Here is an 18584-nt window from a genome sequence, read left to right on the forward strand (position 1 = left end):
TAAATGTCTAATTCTAAAACAGGAACTTAAAATGTAATAAAGCTGCTAGTTTAATCACACAAAGTAAATCTAGGCTGTGATAAATTTTAAAAACGCTACAAATAAAAAAATGGAAGATGTAAAATATATCTCATAGGTACCTGCTTCACTGAAAAAATTTACATTTTTGTCCCAATGTGAAAATCTGGAGTAGGACTGTCTGAATATGAATGTCTTTCATTGAGACAAAGAGACCCTGAATATAGAACTCTAAAGAGGGAGGTAAAAGCCACTCTTGGCCTCAATATAGTGGATGCATCTCATCCATTTTTTCAACCGAAAGTCTCCACTCACTTTTTTTTCTAGCTCCATTTTTGCACTTTACTTCTAACCTGTCTCTCATGCCTGATGACAGTTCCTTTTTTTTTCTCCATTTCTGAAATGCCTTCCCCTCTTATCTCGGGTAATTCAGTTTTTTAGTACCCTTCTAAGACTAACCACCTCCGTGGAACTTTCTCTTGTTTTGTCAGTTCCCACTGGTGCTTTACTGTTCAGAAATTCACATCATTTGTAACATGTACCCCAGGTACAGTCTTGAATGTACTGTTTTCAATATTTGTTTACTTGCTTTCTATATCCAAGCCTTATTTACCCTAACGTACACTTGCAGGCAGGAACTATAAAAAACAGGTTGGGGCAAAAGTAGGTTTTCAGTTATTTGTATGAATAGTAAAATAATAATTAATAAATAATATATGAATAAATTTTCACACATAACTGTAAACCTACTTTTGCCACATCTGTTATATGGATTTATATTTATATACATATACATACACATATATATAGGCATACATGTATACATGTATCCCTACAGACACATATACACACATTATTTTACATTCTTTGACTCTCCCTGTCTGCCTACCCCATCCTAAGCACACATTCACACGCTCTCAACACCAACCCTCCACTCCCCTAAAACATGTCCATGCCTCCAGGCTTCCTCACATCCTTTATGAAATCATCATTGGTTCCTGAAACAATGGCAATTTCTCCCCACTTTCATCATTTTCCGTAATAAACCTAAAGCCTGGTCCGTCAACTGATTCATTGTTTGGCCCTTATTTCCATTTTCTTACTTCTGATGTCTTTCCAGAGCTCAGTTTAGATCCTCTGTTCTTATCAGGCTATATAAGAATAGCAAACAGATGAAATGTGGTGACACCATCTCCCCCACCCCTATGCCCATACCATACCCACCTACACCACAGAAAATGACCGGACTCATTAAAGGGCAAGGGAGGTTCTGGTGGTTGCCATCTTTGGTGTCTTCACTATTTTTTGTTTGTTTGTTTTGTAACATTCTGTCTCACATCAGACCAACACTTTTAATCACAAAAGTTCCAACGGTCCAAACATGTTGTTTTCAGGATTTCTAAATTAGGTAACAGACAGGGGACTATGCATTCTTTCTTTTAACCAGCTACAAGAAAGAATGCACAATGCCTCCCAACTTTCTTTTGATACAAAAATTTAAATTGTGAAAACTTTTTTGCATTATGTTTTACAATTTAAAACAAAAATAGAAGGAACATTAAACAAATTTAAAAGTAATATAACTGTGAATTTGAGTCCCCTTATAACTCACCTCATTGACATTATTCACTTAATTAATCTCCCCAATATATGTATTTGATGACTTCCTAATGCACATTTCAAAATCAACCGCCATCTCCCACCATTCCCCCTTTGTCCATAGAAATGCTTTACTGGTTAAACTGAATTACTTACAGTTCTCTGAATATATCATGCTGTTCTATACCTTCAAGATTTATGTATGCTTTTTCTTATATAATATCTTCCTCCAGAACTGGCTGGTGTGGCTCAGTGGCCTAAGAGCTGGCCTAAGAACCAAAAAGTCGCCAGTTCAATTCACAGTCAGGGCATGCCTGGGTTACAGGCCAGGTCCCTAGTTGGGGGCGTGCAAGGTGCAACCAATCAATGTATCTCTCACCCACTGATGTTTCTCTCCCTCTCTTTCTCCTTCACTTCCCCTTTCTCTCTAAAAAAATAAATAAAATATTTTTAATTTTTTTCTTTTTCATTTTACTAACTCTTAGTTTTTCAGTATACAGGTTGCTTTCTCCCAGGAATCTCTAAATGTTCCCTTAGCATTCAATTTACTTTTCTGTTTCCCCTATTTTCTCCTCTAAGTTCCCCAAGTCAAGGGCCTTAACATTGCATGTATGTATGACTTAATAGTACGCGTCAGTACAATGCATTGCTAGTGGCAGGTGTTCGAATGCTTGAACAGGTACAACACTCTCCTGGTGGGGGTTAAGATCCCTCATCATCTGGCTCCTGCCTCTGCATCAGACTCATCTCCACCCTCTGCCCTCTGACACCCTCAGTTCTAGCCACCCCTAAATACTTGTAGTTCACAGAGCAAATGAGGTTTCCTTTCTTACTCTGATTTCTCTTCCTGGAATTCTTACTTTTCCTTTCTCTCTCTTTTCTCTTGCTCAGCCCAAACTTGTCCTTGAATCTCAGCTTAGATATCATTTTGTTTGCCAAGCCTTCATTTACACCAAGACTGACTTTGTGACTATTTTTCTCTTCCTATGCTCATTCTTTCTTTTGTACTTACCGCACTATCTACCTAGCAATAGTCTGCTTTGTTTGCCCATTTCCTCATTCGTCGAAGCCAGAGATCCCCACCACAGTACCTGGTACATAAGTGACCAATGAATGACTAAAGCCTAAATTAACAACCACATCCTCAAATACTAGCTTGGAGATAGTAAACCTAATGACTGTCATGGGTTTTCAGCTAGAAAATTCCACTCCAGCCCTGTACCTGCTTCAGATAGTCTGAAGTCTGTTTGTCAAGGGACAGAGAAGGGCTGTAAATTAGCTCCCAGCAGACGAGAACGCTAGGAATCTTGAGGATCATAAGCCCCTCAACTATGAATGCAGATTTTCTGCAAAATTTCTCTATTATAAATCCTTCCCATTGCCACAAAAAACATATTAAAATACACACGATTTGGATTGCTGCTGTTTTGGTTGCAGATTCGACACTGGGGGTTCCTCACGGGTTGCCCGGGCACGTGCTCCACCAATTTGCAATACATTTCAGGTTCTTTTTCTCCGCATGTTGCATTTGTAGTGATGAGAGAATTAGAAGCAAGATTCAAGACAGCAGGGAATAAACCTGAAAAAAATGGAACAAATGAAGGTGTGTGGACCAGAAGCAATGTGCTATAATTTTGCTGCATTTTAAAATGAAGTTAAGATATTTTTCAGAGCACGAATCAAAATAAAATAACCAGTGATAAATGTCTGACTTAAGTATAACGCATATATAGCATTTACTATTAAAATAATATTTTTCTTTTTGCATCTTCAATATAGACTTTAAAGAAATCGTCTTAATTTATTGACCTCTACTACTGAATTAGAAAGTACTATCTCTAACACATACTTTTTAAAAATCTTTCATTCCTGTTATTGGCAAAAATCTTATTTTCTCTTTCATCTTCCATTTCAGCTATTATCTAGTACAGATATTTTCAACCAGTGCGCCACAAGAATTTTTAAAACATGCAATACCTGACTCTTTAGTCAGGAGTATGACCTCTTTTCTATTAAACTGTCAAACAAAAAAAGATGAAAACAGCCAACACAACAATAGCTATCTTGTGTGAGTATCCCATCTTGAACCACAAATATATAGGTCATATAACAGAGTTTCATCTCATTGGCCGTGTCACATAATAAGATTGCATTTGATTGGTTAATTCTTGGTGCCAGAAATTCTTGTATATGATTATAAAGACCTGATTTTTTTAAAGTCACTTTTGAGCAAGAAGAGAGGTAATTTCTATTATTCTTTTAAATCAATCAAAATTATACCTATTTTTGTCAGATCAATGAAAAATGTAATATATTTTTCATGTGCTGCAGAATTTTAGTAATTAGTTTATGTGTCCCATGAGATGCAAAAGGTTGAAAATCACTACATCTAGAGTAAATTAGCATCATATGCAAATATTTTGTACAACTATGCATCTATGTTTTTCATGGTCATTTTACGGCTCCAATTATAATTTAATGTAAAGGGTTATTGTAACTCCTTTATATCCAGACCGGAGAAAATTGTAAATGCTAGAAATTTTGGAAAACCATTCTTTACTACCTTCTCTGCTACACAGCTGTATTATACATCATAGTAATCCATATCATATACCACAAATTATTTGTTAGATAAAAATGTACTGCCTTCCTTAGAAACAATCTTAGAGGCTTATTTCAGTGCAGGGCTGGGAGGCCTTTCATTCCATGAGAAGTTAACTCAGGCTCTTTACTTTCTGTGACTAACTCAATTCTGCTTCATACATGTCTAGTATTTGCATTTGATTGACCTCTTTTCAATGATAATATAAGTAAAATCACTCAGCACAAATAATTCTTTAACTGAAAACTCATCTTGGAGTATTTGAGATCACAGATAATTTGACTGAAGTTATGTGAGGCATGCTAACTATCTAGGAGGTTTCTGTTCTATACAGATGCCAAGTAGGTCCACATTAACTCAACCTCTAACCAAACACCCTTTCCTGTCTAAGTCTTACGTCCTGATGTTCTGCTGAGATCCCTAGAGTTTTGAGTTCACGTCTGTCTTATCTTCAAATCTCAGCACATGCTGGGTACAAAGCAAGTACTCAAAATATTTCTAAAATAAATTAATTTTAAATTCTGGCCTCACAAATGTTCTTCTGCACCTTCTGAATAACAACAACAATATATAGCATTAATGAATGTTTATAATGTGCCAGGCACCATTCCGTCAGGGACTAACACTCTATGTCTGTGTGGACTAACTTGCTACACATAACACCTGTATGAGCTACACACTGTTATTACCCCTATTTTATTAAAATGCTCACAATTTGCCCAAGAAGACAACCGGCAAGCACCAGAGCTATGATTTAAGCCCAAGCAATCTGGCTCCATAGTTTATCCTCTTAACCGTTATACTGCATGGTTTCTACAAGTGCCATATGAAACCTACATAAATCTAGTACCAATGTGGGGTCCTGTTTAAGCTTAGAATTTCATTGAAATATGCAAAAGTACAGAAAATAAAAAATAATTTTAATGATTAGAGTCCCTATTGTAATCACTTTCAAAATGTCCAGATAGGTAAGCGAATTTATATGACTAGGCGACACCTCAGTTCTCATCTCAGTCTCTCAGAATCCCCAAAAGCCTTCTCCAAAGAATCTTCTCTCTATACCCTCTACCCTCACATTGTCACATGTCTAGAATCCCTATGACGCTGCTGTTCCAATCCAGGCCCCACCAACCCCACAGCCCTCTTGCCTTATGCTTTTCACCACCTTATTTTTTTTTTGAAATTTCCAATTTTCCTTTCTTTGTCCGGAGTTCAGAACTTTTTTCTTATTTAACAGAAGTCAATATAAAACTCATTCTTTCTGACAAATTTGCTTCTCCTAGGCCCCCACATCACCTTTATGCTCTAAACCCAACTCCATGGAACATTCTGTCGACGTGGTGTGAGGTCAGCTAATATAACTATAGGTTGGAAATATATTAGCTGCTCATATAACCGATAGTATTTATATTATGAGGAAATATAGAGTGTTTTTTAAAAGTACAGTGCTATGCAAAGGTGATTTATCTTTTTTTTCATTTTAACTGATCGTGTATATAAGGGTTATTGGAAACAATTTCAATTTTGTTCTTGCTGCCCCTGTGGAATCAGTTTGGGTAGTTCAACCCCTTTTAGCCCCTTCAAACAAAGCCAACTTTCTTACACAAGCATTCTTTCATGCAGGAGCCAACATCTCTAAAAGTATACCAAAACACTGTCAGTTTTGCTCTATGATTTTTGTCTTCTCCTGCACCTCTGACTAGTCCTGACCTTGACCCTGACCTTGGGTTCTGCTTTGTAGGTATGGGTCAGAATCTCCATGCCCTGCTTTGGGGCAGTCCTGTGGGACCTAATTTGAATTGGTCAGACCTATACTTTCTCAGATCTAAGTAATCACAAAATGGGTCTAAAACAGAGAAATGGCTGGCGAAAATTATCTTACTGTATATATATATGTTTTTGCAAATATAAAATTGAGTGACATCCCAATTCCCCCGCAAAATTAAATAGATAAAGTATGGGCAAAATGACATGGTTATGAAAGAATTACAGGTATTGAAGTAGCATTCATTCAAAAACTATTTCGTATTCATTAAACAATATGGTGTAACCCCAGTAACCCCGTTGGACATGTTTTATTGTCCCATTTTACAAATGAAGAAAGTACAGCTCAGAGAAGATAAACAATATGCACAAAGTTATAAACTAGTAACATTAATAACTAATTAGTAAGACTTGAAATCAGCTCTTTAACTCAGATTTACTTTCTTTGAGCACAAAGAGGAGCCAAAACCCAGTCAATGGCAAAGATTATTAATTTATATATTTAATAAAAGAAATACTCAGTCCCCCTCCCTTTGATGCTTTGTTGAGTTTTTTACTCAGAAAATAAAACATTACTGACATTTTCATTTGTTAGTTCTTGGTTCTTTCCATTGACTTGTTTTTGTTATACTTATTAATCACATACTCAAAATTAATCCTTGCACAATTCAAACACACAACCCTTGCCATGGTTGGTGGTCAGAGAACACTTGCATACTAAAACTTTAGCAGCTCTTTTGTTGCTTATTTTTTAAAAAAAATCAATGAAGCACATTGGTCAGGAAAGGCCCCAAATCAGTTGTTAAAGATTAATTTGAAGAGTTAGTCAATATCTGAGCTTATATTCAATCTTTAGCAGGTTGTATTATAGATTACAGACCATTTTCATTAGATATTAGCTCTATTAGGCTGTCCCTATTTATTCCCATTCAAAAGCAACAGAGCAATGTTTATTGCCATATTCAATATGGGCTACTTGGTTAGGATTATACAAACATTGCAAGAGTAAAGGAACTACAAATAGCTGCTGAACCTTTATAGAGTATTGACCAAACAGACTCTGTTCAACTTGAGGTCATGTAATGTTAATAACATAAAAGCCAGTCATCATCATCCATACAATTATAATTGACTTTTTTTTCTGAATAGTGGCTAGAGTAAATAAATTGTTGGATTTGTGGCTTAAAAAATAAAATCTGAACAAAACATAAATAATATTTATTCTCTGTATATTATATATCCCTGCTAAAGATTAAATTATATATACTATGAAGATGATAATATATTATATTCTGTAATATATATATTTAGTAAGCAGATGATCTAAGAAAAGTCTAAGTCTATGTAATGCAAAAAAATAAAAATTTTGCTATAATATGACAAATATTTAGAAAATTTACTAGATTTCTAATGTTTTTATTCTATATATGCTTGCTCAAATACTATAATATGTTCACACTACTTTTTGTAATTTCAATGATCAACATCCCAAATTCTAGATTTAAATGGCAGAAGTATTTTTAAAACTTCATATAAAGGTTCTACTTTTAATAATGTGGATTAGCTTCTATTGGACCAAATCTCTCACAGATAACAGCTATAAAACATGAACAAAATATATTTTTAAAAACCCAAGATGTCTGAATACATGGGAGACTAACCCCAAAGCAGGTAATCCGGGAGGATTGCGGAGGCTTAGACGAAAGAAGATATCGGAAGTACTATAAACGGCACGATGCAAGGGGCTAAAACTCAAATGGAGACTCAATAAACCAGAGGGTGAGGGACAAACACCTTATGATCTCCCCTTTAACTGGAGCGTAATCAACAAAAGAAAAAAGCAGCAAAATATAAGCAGAGACATTGAAATTAAGAATAATCTGACAGTAATCAGAGAAGAGGTGGGAGGGGGGATAATGGAGGGAAGCGTTTTCAGGAACAACTATAAAGGACACACGGACAAAACTGGGCGGGAGTGGAAGCCAGGGAGACAGGTGGGTTTCGCTGGCATGGGGGAGATGGTGGCGGTAAATGCAGATAACTGTAATTGAACAATAATGGAGGCATAGGTGGAAACACTGTGCCTTCTCCCACAACCAAGTTTGAATACAACAAAGGTTTGGAGAACAAAGACATAGTCAAAGAACAGAAAATTGAATTATAAGGAAGTCCAACAACAACGAACCATTCAACCAGGATGGTAAGAGGGGCGGAGCCAGCAGTGGAGCAGGGTTGGGCAGGAAAGATCCCTGGACCTAGGCACACAGGCAGCCTGGACACAGTCAGGGTGTGGGGCAGACTGACCGCAGTCGCACATTTGCACACAGTGAGACGGACCCCGCAGGCCCCAGCAGCGAACCCAGTGGTGGAGGGCTGACAGCGGTGGCACATTCGCATGCAGTGGGACGAAACGCATGGGCCCCAGTGACGGTGGCAGCTGCGGCACCTGTGGCACCTGCGGCGGCGGCGGCAGCAGCCAGAGGCTGCAGAAGCAGACACCATTGCTCCTCTTTGCCCCCCCCCCCCCACATACAGCGTCACAACCCAGCGACTTAGTTGCCCTGCTCTGGTGAACACCTAGGGCTCCGATCCTGCTACTTAACAGGCACTAACAGTTCAAAAGATGGCTCAAGAAGAACTCAAAGCCCCAGAGCCGATAACTCTAAGCGACCAAGAAATTGCCAGCCTCTCAGAAGCACAATTCAAGACACTGTTTATCAGGATGCTCACAGAACTGGTTGATTACAGTCACAAATTAGAGGAACATATGAAGGCTAAACTAATTGAAATGAAGGGAGATGCACAGGAAACCAATAGTAATGGGAAGGAAACTGGGACTCAAATCAATGGAATGGACCAGAAGGAAGAACAAAACATCCAACCAGAAAGGAATGAAGAAATGAGAATTCAAAACAATGAGGAGAGGCTTAGGAACTTCCAGGACATCTTTACATGTTCCAACACCCAAATCAATGGGGTACCAGAAGGGGGAAAGAAACAGCCATGAGTGGAAAACGTATTTGAACAAATAATAAAAGAGAACTTCCCCAGTCTGGCAAAGGAAATAGACTTCCAGGAAGTCCAGGAAGATCAGAGAGTGCCAAAGAAGTTGGACCCAAGAAGGAACACACCAAGGCACATCATAATTACATTAGGCAAGACTAAAATGAAGGAGAGAATCCTAGAAGCAGCAAGAGATAAGGGGACAGTCACCTACAAAGGAGTACCCATCAGACTGTCAGCGGATTTCTCAAAAGAGATCTTACAGGCAAGAATGGGCTGGAAAGAAGTATTCCAACTCATGAAATCCAAAGACCTGCAGCCAAGATTGCTTTATCCAGCAAAGCTTTCATTTAGAATGGAAGGACAGATAAAGTGCTTCTCAGATAAGGTCAGGTTCAAGGAGTTTATCATCACCAAGTCCTTATTATATGAAATGCTAAAGGGACTTATATAAGAAAAAGAAGATGAAAAAGATGAACAGTGAAAGGACAGCAAACGCACAGTTACTAACAACCACACCTAAAACAAAAGCAAACCAAGAGGACAGCTAGATCAGGAGTGATCCATAGAAATGAAGAACACATGGAGGTTTAGCAACGGGGGAGTGGGAGGAGGAGAAGGGGGGAGAAGGTACACAAAATAGCATAGACAGTAGGTAGAAAATAGATAGGGAGAGGGCAAGAATAGTAGGGGAAATATAGAATCTAAAGAACTTGAGACACGTGCTCATAAACTAATCGGGGGAGAATGGTGGGGCAGGGAGTGTGCGGGTGGAGGGGAATGAAGGGGGGGAATAGAACAACTGTAATGGTATAATCAATAAAATATATTTTTTTAAAAAGAAAGAAACCCAAAGTTTTACTGTCTCTTTTTTAACTGTCTTGAAGAACTAGAAGACAGAACTCAGAGCAACCACAGCTGCTGGGAAGTGAAAACAATACTGGGAGAAACAAACCCACAGAAAGGGAGCCTGAAAATAGGTGTATAAACTCTTCCCAAATTCCTCACTGATGCCAGATATACATATGCCCTAGGCAGTCTCAAAGTACCCCAGTTGGTGCTAAAACAATGATCACAGTTTTTGCATACCACAGGAAATACAAGAGTTTGGAGCTTGAGTACAGATAATTTAACCAACTGATGTAACAAGAAAATGAAAGATGGATAATTACTCTTCAGAAGGATGTAAAAGAATTCCTATTTCTACAATGTATCTTTCACAATATCCAGAATTTAATATAAAAATACTAGACATACAAAGAAACAATGAAATGCCATCCATATTTTGGAGAGAAATAGTGAATGGGGACCAATATCAACATTACCCAAATTCTGAAACAAACACAGAAATATTTAAAAGAAGTTTTCACAACAATTATTAAGGGCAATTCCAAATGTGGTTATAAAAGAAGAAAAAGTGGAAATCTCAGAAGAGGAGTACAAACTGCAAAAGATGCCAAATGCAAGGGAAAAATAGTACATCAACATGACTCCTCTCGAGGAAAACAAACACCCCAATTAAAAAATGGGCAAAGGACCTGAACAGACACTTTTCCAAGGAGGATATATGGAGGGCCCAGAGAAATATCAAAGGATACTCAGCATCAATAACCATCAGACAGATGCAAATTAAAACCACAATGAGATACCACTGGATACCAATCAGAATGGCCATCATGAATTAACAAACAACAAGTGCTAGTGAGGTTGTAGAGAAAAGGGAACCCTAGCACATTGTTGGTAGAAATGCAGACTGGTACAGACACTGTGGAAAACAGAATGGAATTTCCTTAAAAACGAAAAATAGAACTGTCTTTTGACCCAACTATTCCACTGCTGGGAGTATACCCTAAGAATCCTGAAACATTAATTCAAAAAAACCTATGCATCCCAATGTTCTTAGCAACCTCATTTACAATAACTAAGTGATGGAAATAGCCTAAGTGTCCATCAGCAAAGGAGTGGATCAAAAAACTGTGAAACATTCACATAATGGAACACTATGCAGCAGAAAAAAAGAAGGAACTCCTACCCTCACAACAACATGGATGGAACTGGAGAGCATTATGCTAAATGAAATAAGCCAGGTGGAGAAAGACAAATACCATATGATCTCACCTATAAGTGGAACCTAATGAACAAAACAGACAAGTAAGCAAAATATAACCAGAGACATGGAAATAAAGAACAAACTGACAGTGATCAGAGGGGAGAGGGGAGGGGACTAATGGGGAAAAGAAGGGAAAGGGTCAAGTCAAGGAACATGCATAGAAGACCCACAGACAAAGACAACATGAGGTTGGATTGAATGTGGAAGAGGGGGGTGAGTCAGGGAGAGGGTAATAGGAGAAAAATGGGGACAACTGTAATTGAACAGCAATGAAAATTTTTTTAAAAGAAGAAAAATCACTGCAGGAGTTTCATAGAAAATTGAAGATAACAGAAGAAAGTGTAAGTAACCATGAATATAAATCAGTAGACTTTTCTCCTAAATTATCTAAATACATTTCAATGTTTAAAGACAAATTATAACATTGCTTCGGGGGGGGTCAATGTATGCTCATTTAATATATATGGTGATTATAACAAAGGAATACAGGGTGAATGAATAGCAGTAAATTTATATACTTACAAGGTTATTTTGCTTTAGGTTAAGAGTATAATATTAAAAAGATTGACAATACCAAATGTTTAAAAGTTTGTGGAGCAACTAGAACTTCACTCTATTGTTATTAGTTTTGTAAATCAATACAACCACTTTAGAAATCAGGCAATTAAAATAAATTTCAATGTAGAAATACCTCATAACCCCCAAATTCCATTCTTAGGTTACTACCCAATAGAAATAACAGTACCTGTCCCTGAATAGACCTATACAAGAATGTTCACAGAAGCTTTTCTCAGAGTCAAATCTGTAAGGAGCCTATGTTTCCATCAGTGGAAGAACTGATACAGAACCTAAGGTGTGTTCATACAATGGAACACTATACCAAACTAAAATGACTGAAACTACTGATATATGCAACAACAAGATGAATCCTAAAGGTATGATGCCAAAAAAATAGAAGTTCTACAGAAAAAGAGGGAGAAAGAGTACATACTCCACTACTCATTTAAGTGACCTTTAAGAACAAGTAAGCCTAATCCATTGGGAAAATAACGTATTAAAAAAGGTTGACTTTAGGGGTAAATACTGATTTTGAACAGACATAAAGGAAACTTCTGGAGTGATGCTAATATTCTAATAGGAGTTTGTATAATGCAGGTTACATATGTACATGTATATTCTCTATATTCACATTATATATTCTCTATTATATATGTGTATATATATGTGTTAAAATTTTAATGTTACTTTGTTAAAACTTTAGTGTTATTTTCAATGTATTTGTTAAAATTTTAATGCTACTTTGAATGAGTAAATGCTACATCCAGTGAAGACTTGGACATTTCACTATAGAAAATTTTTTCCTTAAAAAAAGGTAAATAAATTTTGAACTTTAGTTAATGATATTTATGATGAACTGCTTAGTCATGAAGTATGCAATAGGTCAAAGTTTAAGAGAGATTTATGGATAGTTGTGTACAAAATGGGTAGAGGTATAATACAGCAAATACAGCAAGATGTTAATTTTTAAATCTATAGATCAATATAGGTGTTTATGTATGATTATTCCAACTTTCTGTAGGCAGAAAAATTTTCTTAATAAAACTTGGCAAATAATCTATAGAAATATTACATATATAAGTATATATGTGTGTATGTAACCATATATATGTATATACATGCATGTACATATATGTGTATATATGTATATCATATATCTCATTCTCTGGATTTTTAGAAGTTTTCAATATCAGTAACAGTAAAATATTAAATTCATATTTCTTAAATCAAATGTGAAAGCAATTATTGGATACTACAAAAGAAAACTTGCAATCCCATTCAGAATCAGGAAAACCAAGCAAAATAAACTACTGGATTAGCAAAACAGCTGAAAGTCCCTTCAAAACACCTGCAGGCCAGAAATCAGCAGGTGGTTCTATTTTCCTTGTACAGTCTTCCAGTTCTTCTAGCTTTGACTTCATAAAAATGAGCAACTTGGATTTAGAGTCATATTTAATACATAAATGTTGTCTTTTGAAGAACTACAACTGAGTCAGTGAAATGCGTCCAATGTATGAGTAAGCATCTACTGTGTGGCACAATTCAGACTCATTCCCTCTGACTTAGGCAATGCTTCTCTAGGTGATGAACAAGAAGATTGTTCTGGTAGCCCAAAAAATAATTCAGCTCAAGGAACCCTAGTTACAATATTACAAATAAATAAAATAATGTCCGGAACCTAACTGGCACAGCTAGATTTCAAACATAATTATTGCAATTCCAAATAAACCAAAATTAATTTTAATATTAAATTTCCACCCTGCCTCACTCCCCTCCCTACTCTAAATGAAAATCATTTTTTCCTCCAACATACATCCTTACTCTTATGCTATCTAGTTTCCCTTTTCCATTCCATATTCACACTCACAGGACAGCTTCCATCAGAGTTTTGTAAGTCCTATTATTTTATTTATAAATTTCCCCATCTTAAGAAAGCACACTTCAATATTTTTAATGAAATCGAAGCCTTAATTTCCTCTGACAGTGGCACTGTTGTAGCTTTCCCCAGTGGATCCTAGAATCACTGGGAGAGGGAAACTAGTCTTCTGGCTTCCACATACTACCTACTAATCAGTTCCACCTGTAAATCACAACTTGTTTTTTAAAAGTCCAAATCATCCACCTTTCACATCTCCATATTGACTGGCTTCATGAAGACAAACTACAAAAATATTGGTCACTACTTCCAGTCAAGATGGTAGCATAGGTAAACATGGCTCATCTCCTCACACAATCACATGAAAATTACAACTAAATTATAGAACAACGATCATTCAAAACCGTCAGAAATCGAATGGAAGTTCAATGACTGTGGAACTAAACAAACCACAACCATCCAAACTGGTAGGAAGGGTGGAGACATGGAACAGGTGGGTCCCACTTCCATGTGTGTTGGATAAAATTTGAGAGGGATATCTTGGGAGTGAGGGGTCCTAGCCCCACCCCAGGCCCTCCAGCCCAGGGTTTCAATGCCAGAAAGATAAGTCTCTATAACTTTTTGCTACAAAAACCAGTGGGGATTGAGTTGGTGGAAGAAACCTCTGGAGTCCCAAACAGTTCCCCTTAAAGAAACCACACACAGAATTACTCAGACTCACTTCCTCTGAGCTCCAGCCCTAGGTCAGTATAGCAGCTTGAAAGGCATCAGTGACATACAGGGAGGAACTGAAGTATCTGGCATCAAGGCAGGAACTGGGAGATAGCTTTCTCCAGACAGAAAGGTAGGTAGCGGCCATTGTCCCTTTCCTGAGCCCTCCCCCTAAAGAGCCACAGAGCTGGAAGGCAGGTACCATATCTGAGATTACATCAACCTGGCTAGCACCATTGGCTCCATCCTGGAGACCCCCTGTGACTCCATCCTGCACAATTCTCAACATTATCCAAACCATTAACAGTGATTTTCCATATGAATGATTGGTCTTGGCTCATGCTTCACAACTTCCTAAGTCCTATCAAATAAGCAACGGCCAGCCTCAATTAGCCCCCAACTACCATACTCCTTGCTAAGTGGTGCCAGCCTCGGCATTAGCAGCAGCTACCCTAGATTCACAGCATGGCTTTGCCTGGGAACCTCCAAGCCCAGCACAAGTAGCAGCCATCTCAGATTGCTTTATAGCTCGGGCAGGGTGGCTCTAGGCAAAACACAGGTTGGGGCTGACCTTGGCAAATGATTCAAATACATTTTTACTACTGGTAACTTCTGTTGTTTGGGATTAAATAGCCAGATGGATAAAAAGATCATATAATTACACATACCCATGTAGACTCACACACACACACACACACACACACATACACACACAGAGAACTACATAGGAAAAATAGGAAGATCAAGAGAGTAACTTTATCTGACAAAGTGGATAAATACGTACAGAATGCTTCATTTAAAGAACAGTAGTAGTGACAACAATCACAACTTCTTACACAAATGCTTATACAATAGAAGTGGCCATGGTACCACTTTAAAAATTCGGTTCCTCTATAGTGAAAGTTTCCCTCTAGTTTTGTTTTGTTTTACTAATGTGCTCTTTATTTTAATTAACTTTAACTATAAATCATCATTTTAAAAATGACCACAATCTAACTCATACCTTTAAAAAATCTTTTTGATGTACTCTGGCAAAATAATTTATAAATATATTTTCTTGTTTTCATCAGTTTAGATATTAAACTAAATAAATATTGCGGAGTATCTGTCTTCATTACCTGTGCCTAAAGCATTATAATATCATCATTCACAGTCACAGATAATGATATATGTTTATATATTGGTATGCACAATACATGCATTTTAATTTTACAAACAATGTTTCTCATTACTATCATCCAGCTTGCAAAGACCCTCGTTAATAGAATTGATAACAGATGGTACTGAAGACTTGCTATGGAACAGTCATCCGTCAATAGAACAATTTTCTTCAATATATTCAATTTTTAATCATTTTTAAAAATCAATACAATACATTTAAACAATATATTCCCTCCCTCTCTTTTGTCTCTCTCTCTCTCTCTCTCTCTCCTTCTGTCATGCTGGTCTTGGCACACAGTATTTCTCCTGCATGTTCATGCCAAGTCCCTATCATCCCTCAAAAGTGTAAGAGGAAACTGTCTGAATCCTTGTAACTTTCCATTTCAGTCTTCTCTGTCGGTAGAGCATTTTTTAAATAATATTCATGCGTGCAAACAATCTGAAAGACAAAGGAGAATCCGCCAATTTAAAATGTTCTGAGACGTGTCAAGGAAGAAAAGGAGACACTTGTCTGCTGAAATCCTCAGCTATGTGGGTGTGTAGAAACACATTAGTATAAAACCAAAACGGGACAAAACAGACTGTTGCTGCAGAGAATCACTCCCAGCTGTGTACTGCAGGAAGTAACTCAGTGCTCTTGATCCGTGATGCAGACAGGGAGTTTTATAGGACTAGAAAATCAGTCCAATTTGAACTAATATCTGTCCAAACACAACAATGATTATAGGTGGAAAAAATAATGTTGAATCCAGTTGTTCAGAAAAAAAAATGGAAAGCACAAATTCTGGTCCTAACTCATGCTCACGTGCCTTTCGAAGTTGTCTTCTGCTGTTGTTTAGCTCTGTCCTTCCCAGCTTCCAAATAAGATGAGATTCTGAGAGGCTTCTGGGTCAGTTTGGTCTTCTTCTTTCGTAATCATAAAAAGGTAGTACATGTTCCTCTTTGGAATTAATTTTTGAAATACTTTGGTCTTTCCAAATAGAGTAAGATGAAAATTTAAGTATTTTTATGATCATCAGAAACAAACCAGATGTCACCATACTTCGGTGGATTGTAATCAGGGTTTGCCTGTAGAATACCAATACTTAACTCTACATAGCAGATATTCTGTCTAAAATAAGGACTAAGAGGGGCCACTATGAACCCAAATGCCACTGTCGTCCCTTGGCCCAGGCAAGCGATACAATATTTATTAAATTTCTGACAGGGGATATTGTTAATCTCATTAAGACAGCATTACACTATAAATTTGCAATGACGGAAAACTGAAACCCACGTAAGAAAATAATTGCCATTATCACCCAGGTTTCTGGCGAGAACACTAACAGTTGCACCAGAAGAGCATAAAAGGAGATCTTTCTGGCAGTGAATGCAAGTAAGGCCTTTGTACTCAAACTTCCTCCAAGTCCTCCAAATATCTTTTTTGAAACCAACTCTAACCACTCTAAATTTGGAAAATTGAGGTTGACCATACTACCTCTCATAAAAGATATGAAAAGCAATAAAGACTTCTTGAAATGCAAAGCAAAAACAAATTTGGCAAAATATCTCTATGGCTGGGCAGAATAGATTGTCTATCTAATTTCAAAAGTATCTCCCCCCCAATACAAGTCCCCACTACCCCCACTTCCATTATTTTGAGTACCTATTATCCGATGGGCACTGCTCTACTGGCAAGATTTTTTGCCCTTACGATTCGCATAGAACTCTTACCCACTACCATTTAAATTCAGAATCGCCAAATTGGTTTTTTTTAAGGTGCCATTTATAGAACAATATGGAATCATCCTAAAGGTTTCAATACCATATGACACAAAATAATTATTATAGCTAGAGCTCTAACTTAGAATGTTCTAACATAAGAATACCCAAAATATTCATTGAGGGGGTGGCAGTTGGGGAGAATTAGACCGCTTCCAAGATCCTTCCCACTTCACTCCACCAATATCAGCAGAACATATGTTCGGTATCTGTTCTCTTCCTCCTGGGTTCCAAAACCAAGCCTCTAAACTAGTTGTCTCTTTGGCAGGTCTGCCTGAAAGCTCAAAATGAGAAGTAAAAAAAGGCAAAGGAGAGGAAACGCAAACCACTTTTAAGTCACTGGAAATGAAAGTATAGCCTTAATTAGGCAATTACCCTACAAGAGGAGTGTTGATAAAATTTTAAAAAGCATACAAATTAAAACATTAGGCCTGCTAACAATCCAAAAAATAAAAATAAAAATATAGTAAATCTCTCAGCTAATTGCTATGCAAGGAGCATTAGCTCGTATTTACGTCCCTCAGACAAAAAGAGAAGAAGGAGCTCATGGAAGCTTTGATGCGTACAATGGCAGCAAAAAGACGCTGCTTCCCATGGGCCCTGTTCTTTTAGAACTGCTGACAGTTTCTTATCGCTAATGATGAAACACACGTAAAACAACACTGATTTACATTGTATTTCCCCCGGCTTAAAAGACCCACACAAAAGGAAAAAGAAACCATTCACTTCCCTCTTTTTCATTTGTGTTTATCAGTTAGATGTAGAGTTCCTTGGGGCAGAACTCAGATCCTTTTCTTATTTCATTCTCCTCCCCAGATAATTTCATGCATTTCCAAGTCATTTATACACCATCTGTACAGGCAACAATTCCCAACTTACATCTTTGGGCCACAGATCTTTTTGAAGCTCCGGGCTTACTTCTCCAACTGCTGGGTTGATATCTCCACTTAGATATTAACTGAGGATCTCAAATTTCATGCACCCAAAACAGAGCGAACGGTTTCCAGTGCTCCAGTACCACTGCCATCCCCCGACCCCACGCACAACAAGTAGCTTCTGAGTTTTCTGCAGCTCAACGCACTTTGTCCTCCCATACGGAAAACTGGGAGTCTCTGCTGAGCTGATGCCGGCCCATCACTACATACTATTGTAACTTCAACTTTAATTTCAGGGCCACCTGCTTCCCTCCAGCCCCACTGCCAACCTTGGGGCCGTGTTGCAAGCATTTAACATCTGGACTCTGCACCAGACTCAAGAAGGACTCCCGATTATCCTTCGCCTGTCTTCAGTCCGTTTTTAACAAAATGGACTTACTTCTGACGCAAATCTGATCAGGTCACTTCTCTTAAAATCTTTCAATGGATTGTAATTACATCTAGGATAAGTCCAGAATCACTATTCTGGTTTACAGTACCCTCTCG

The 18584-nt window shown here is 37.5% G+C and overlaps 1 protein-coding gene across 3 annotated transcripts in view; it reads right to left on the reverse strand.

Annotated features, from left to right (window-relative positions):
- The window catches only part of LAMA2 (laminin subunit alpha 2), a 531387-nt gene that overhangs the window by 393794 nt on the left and 119009 nt on the right, over positions 1-18584 (reverse strand). For all 3 annotated transcript variants that reach the window (XM_037045779.1, XM_037045780.1, XM_037045778.1), the window contains exon 2: positions 3026-3196. In XM_037045779.1, the coding sequence (XP_036901674.1) occupies positions 3026-3196 (171 nt within the window). The remainder of the gene's footprint in view (positions 1-3025; positions 3197-18584) is intronic.

Source organism: Sturnira hondurensis, unplaced genomic scaffold (genome assembly GCF_014824575.4).
Source record: "Sturnira hondurensis isolate 20B ecotype Veracruz unplaced genomic scaffold, ASM1482457v3 Scaffold0004474, whole genome shotgun sequence".
In the NCBI taxonomy this organism is placed as follows: Eukaryota; Metazoa; Chordata; class Mammalia; order Chiroptera; family Phyllostomidae; genus Sturnira; species Sturnira hondurensis.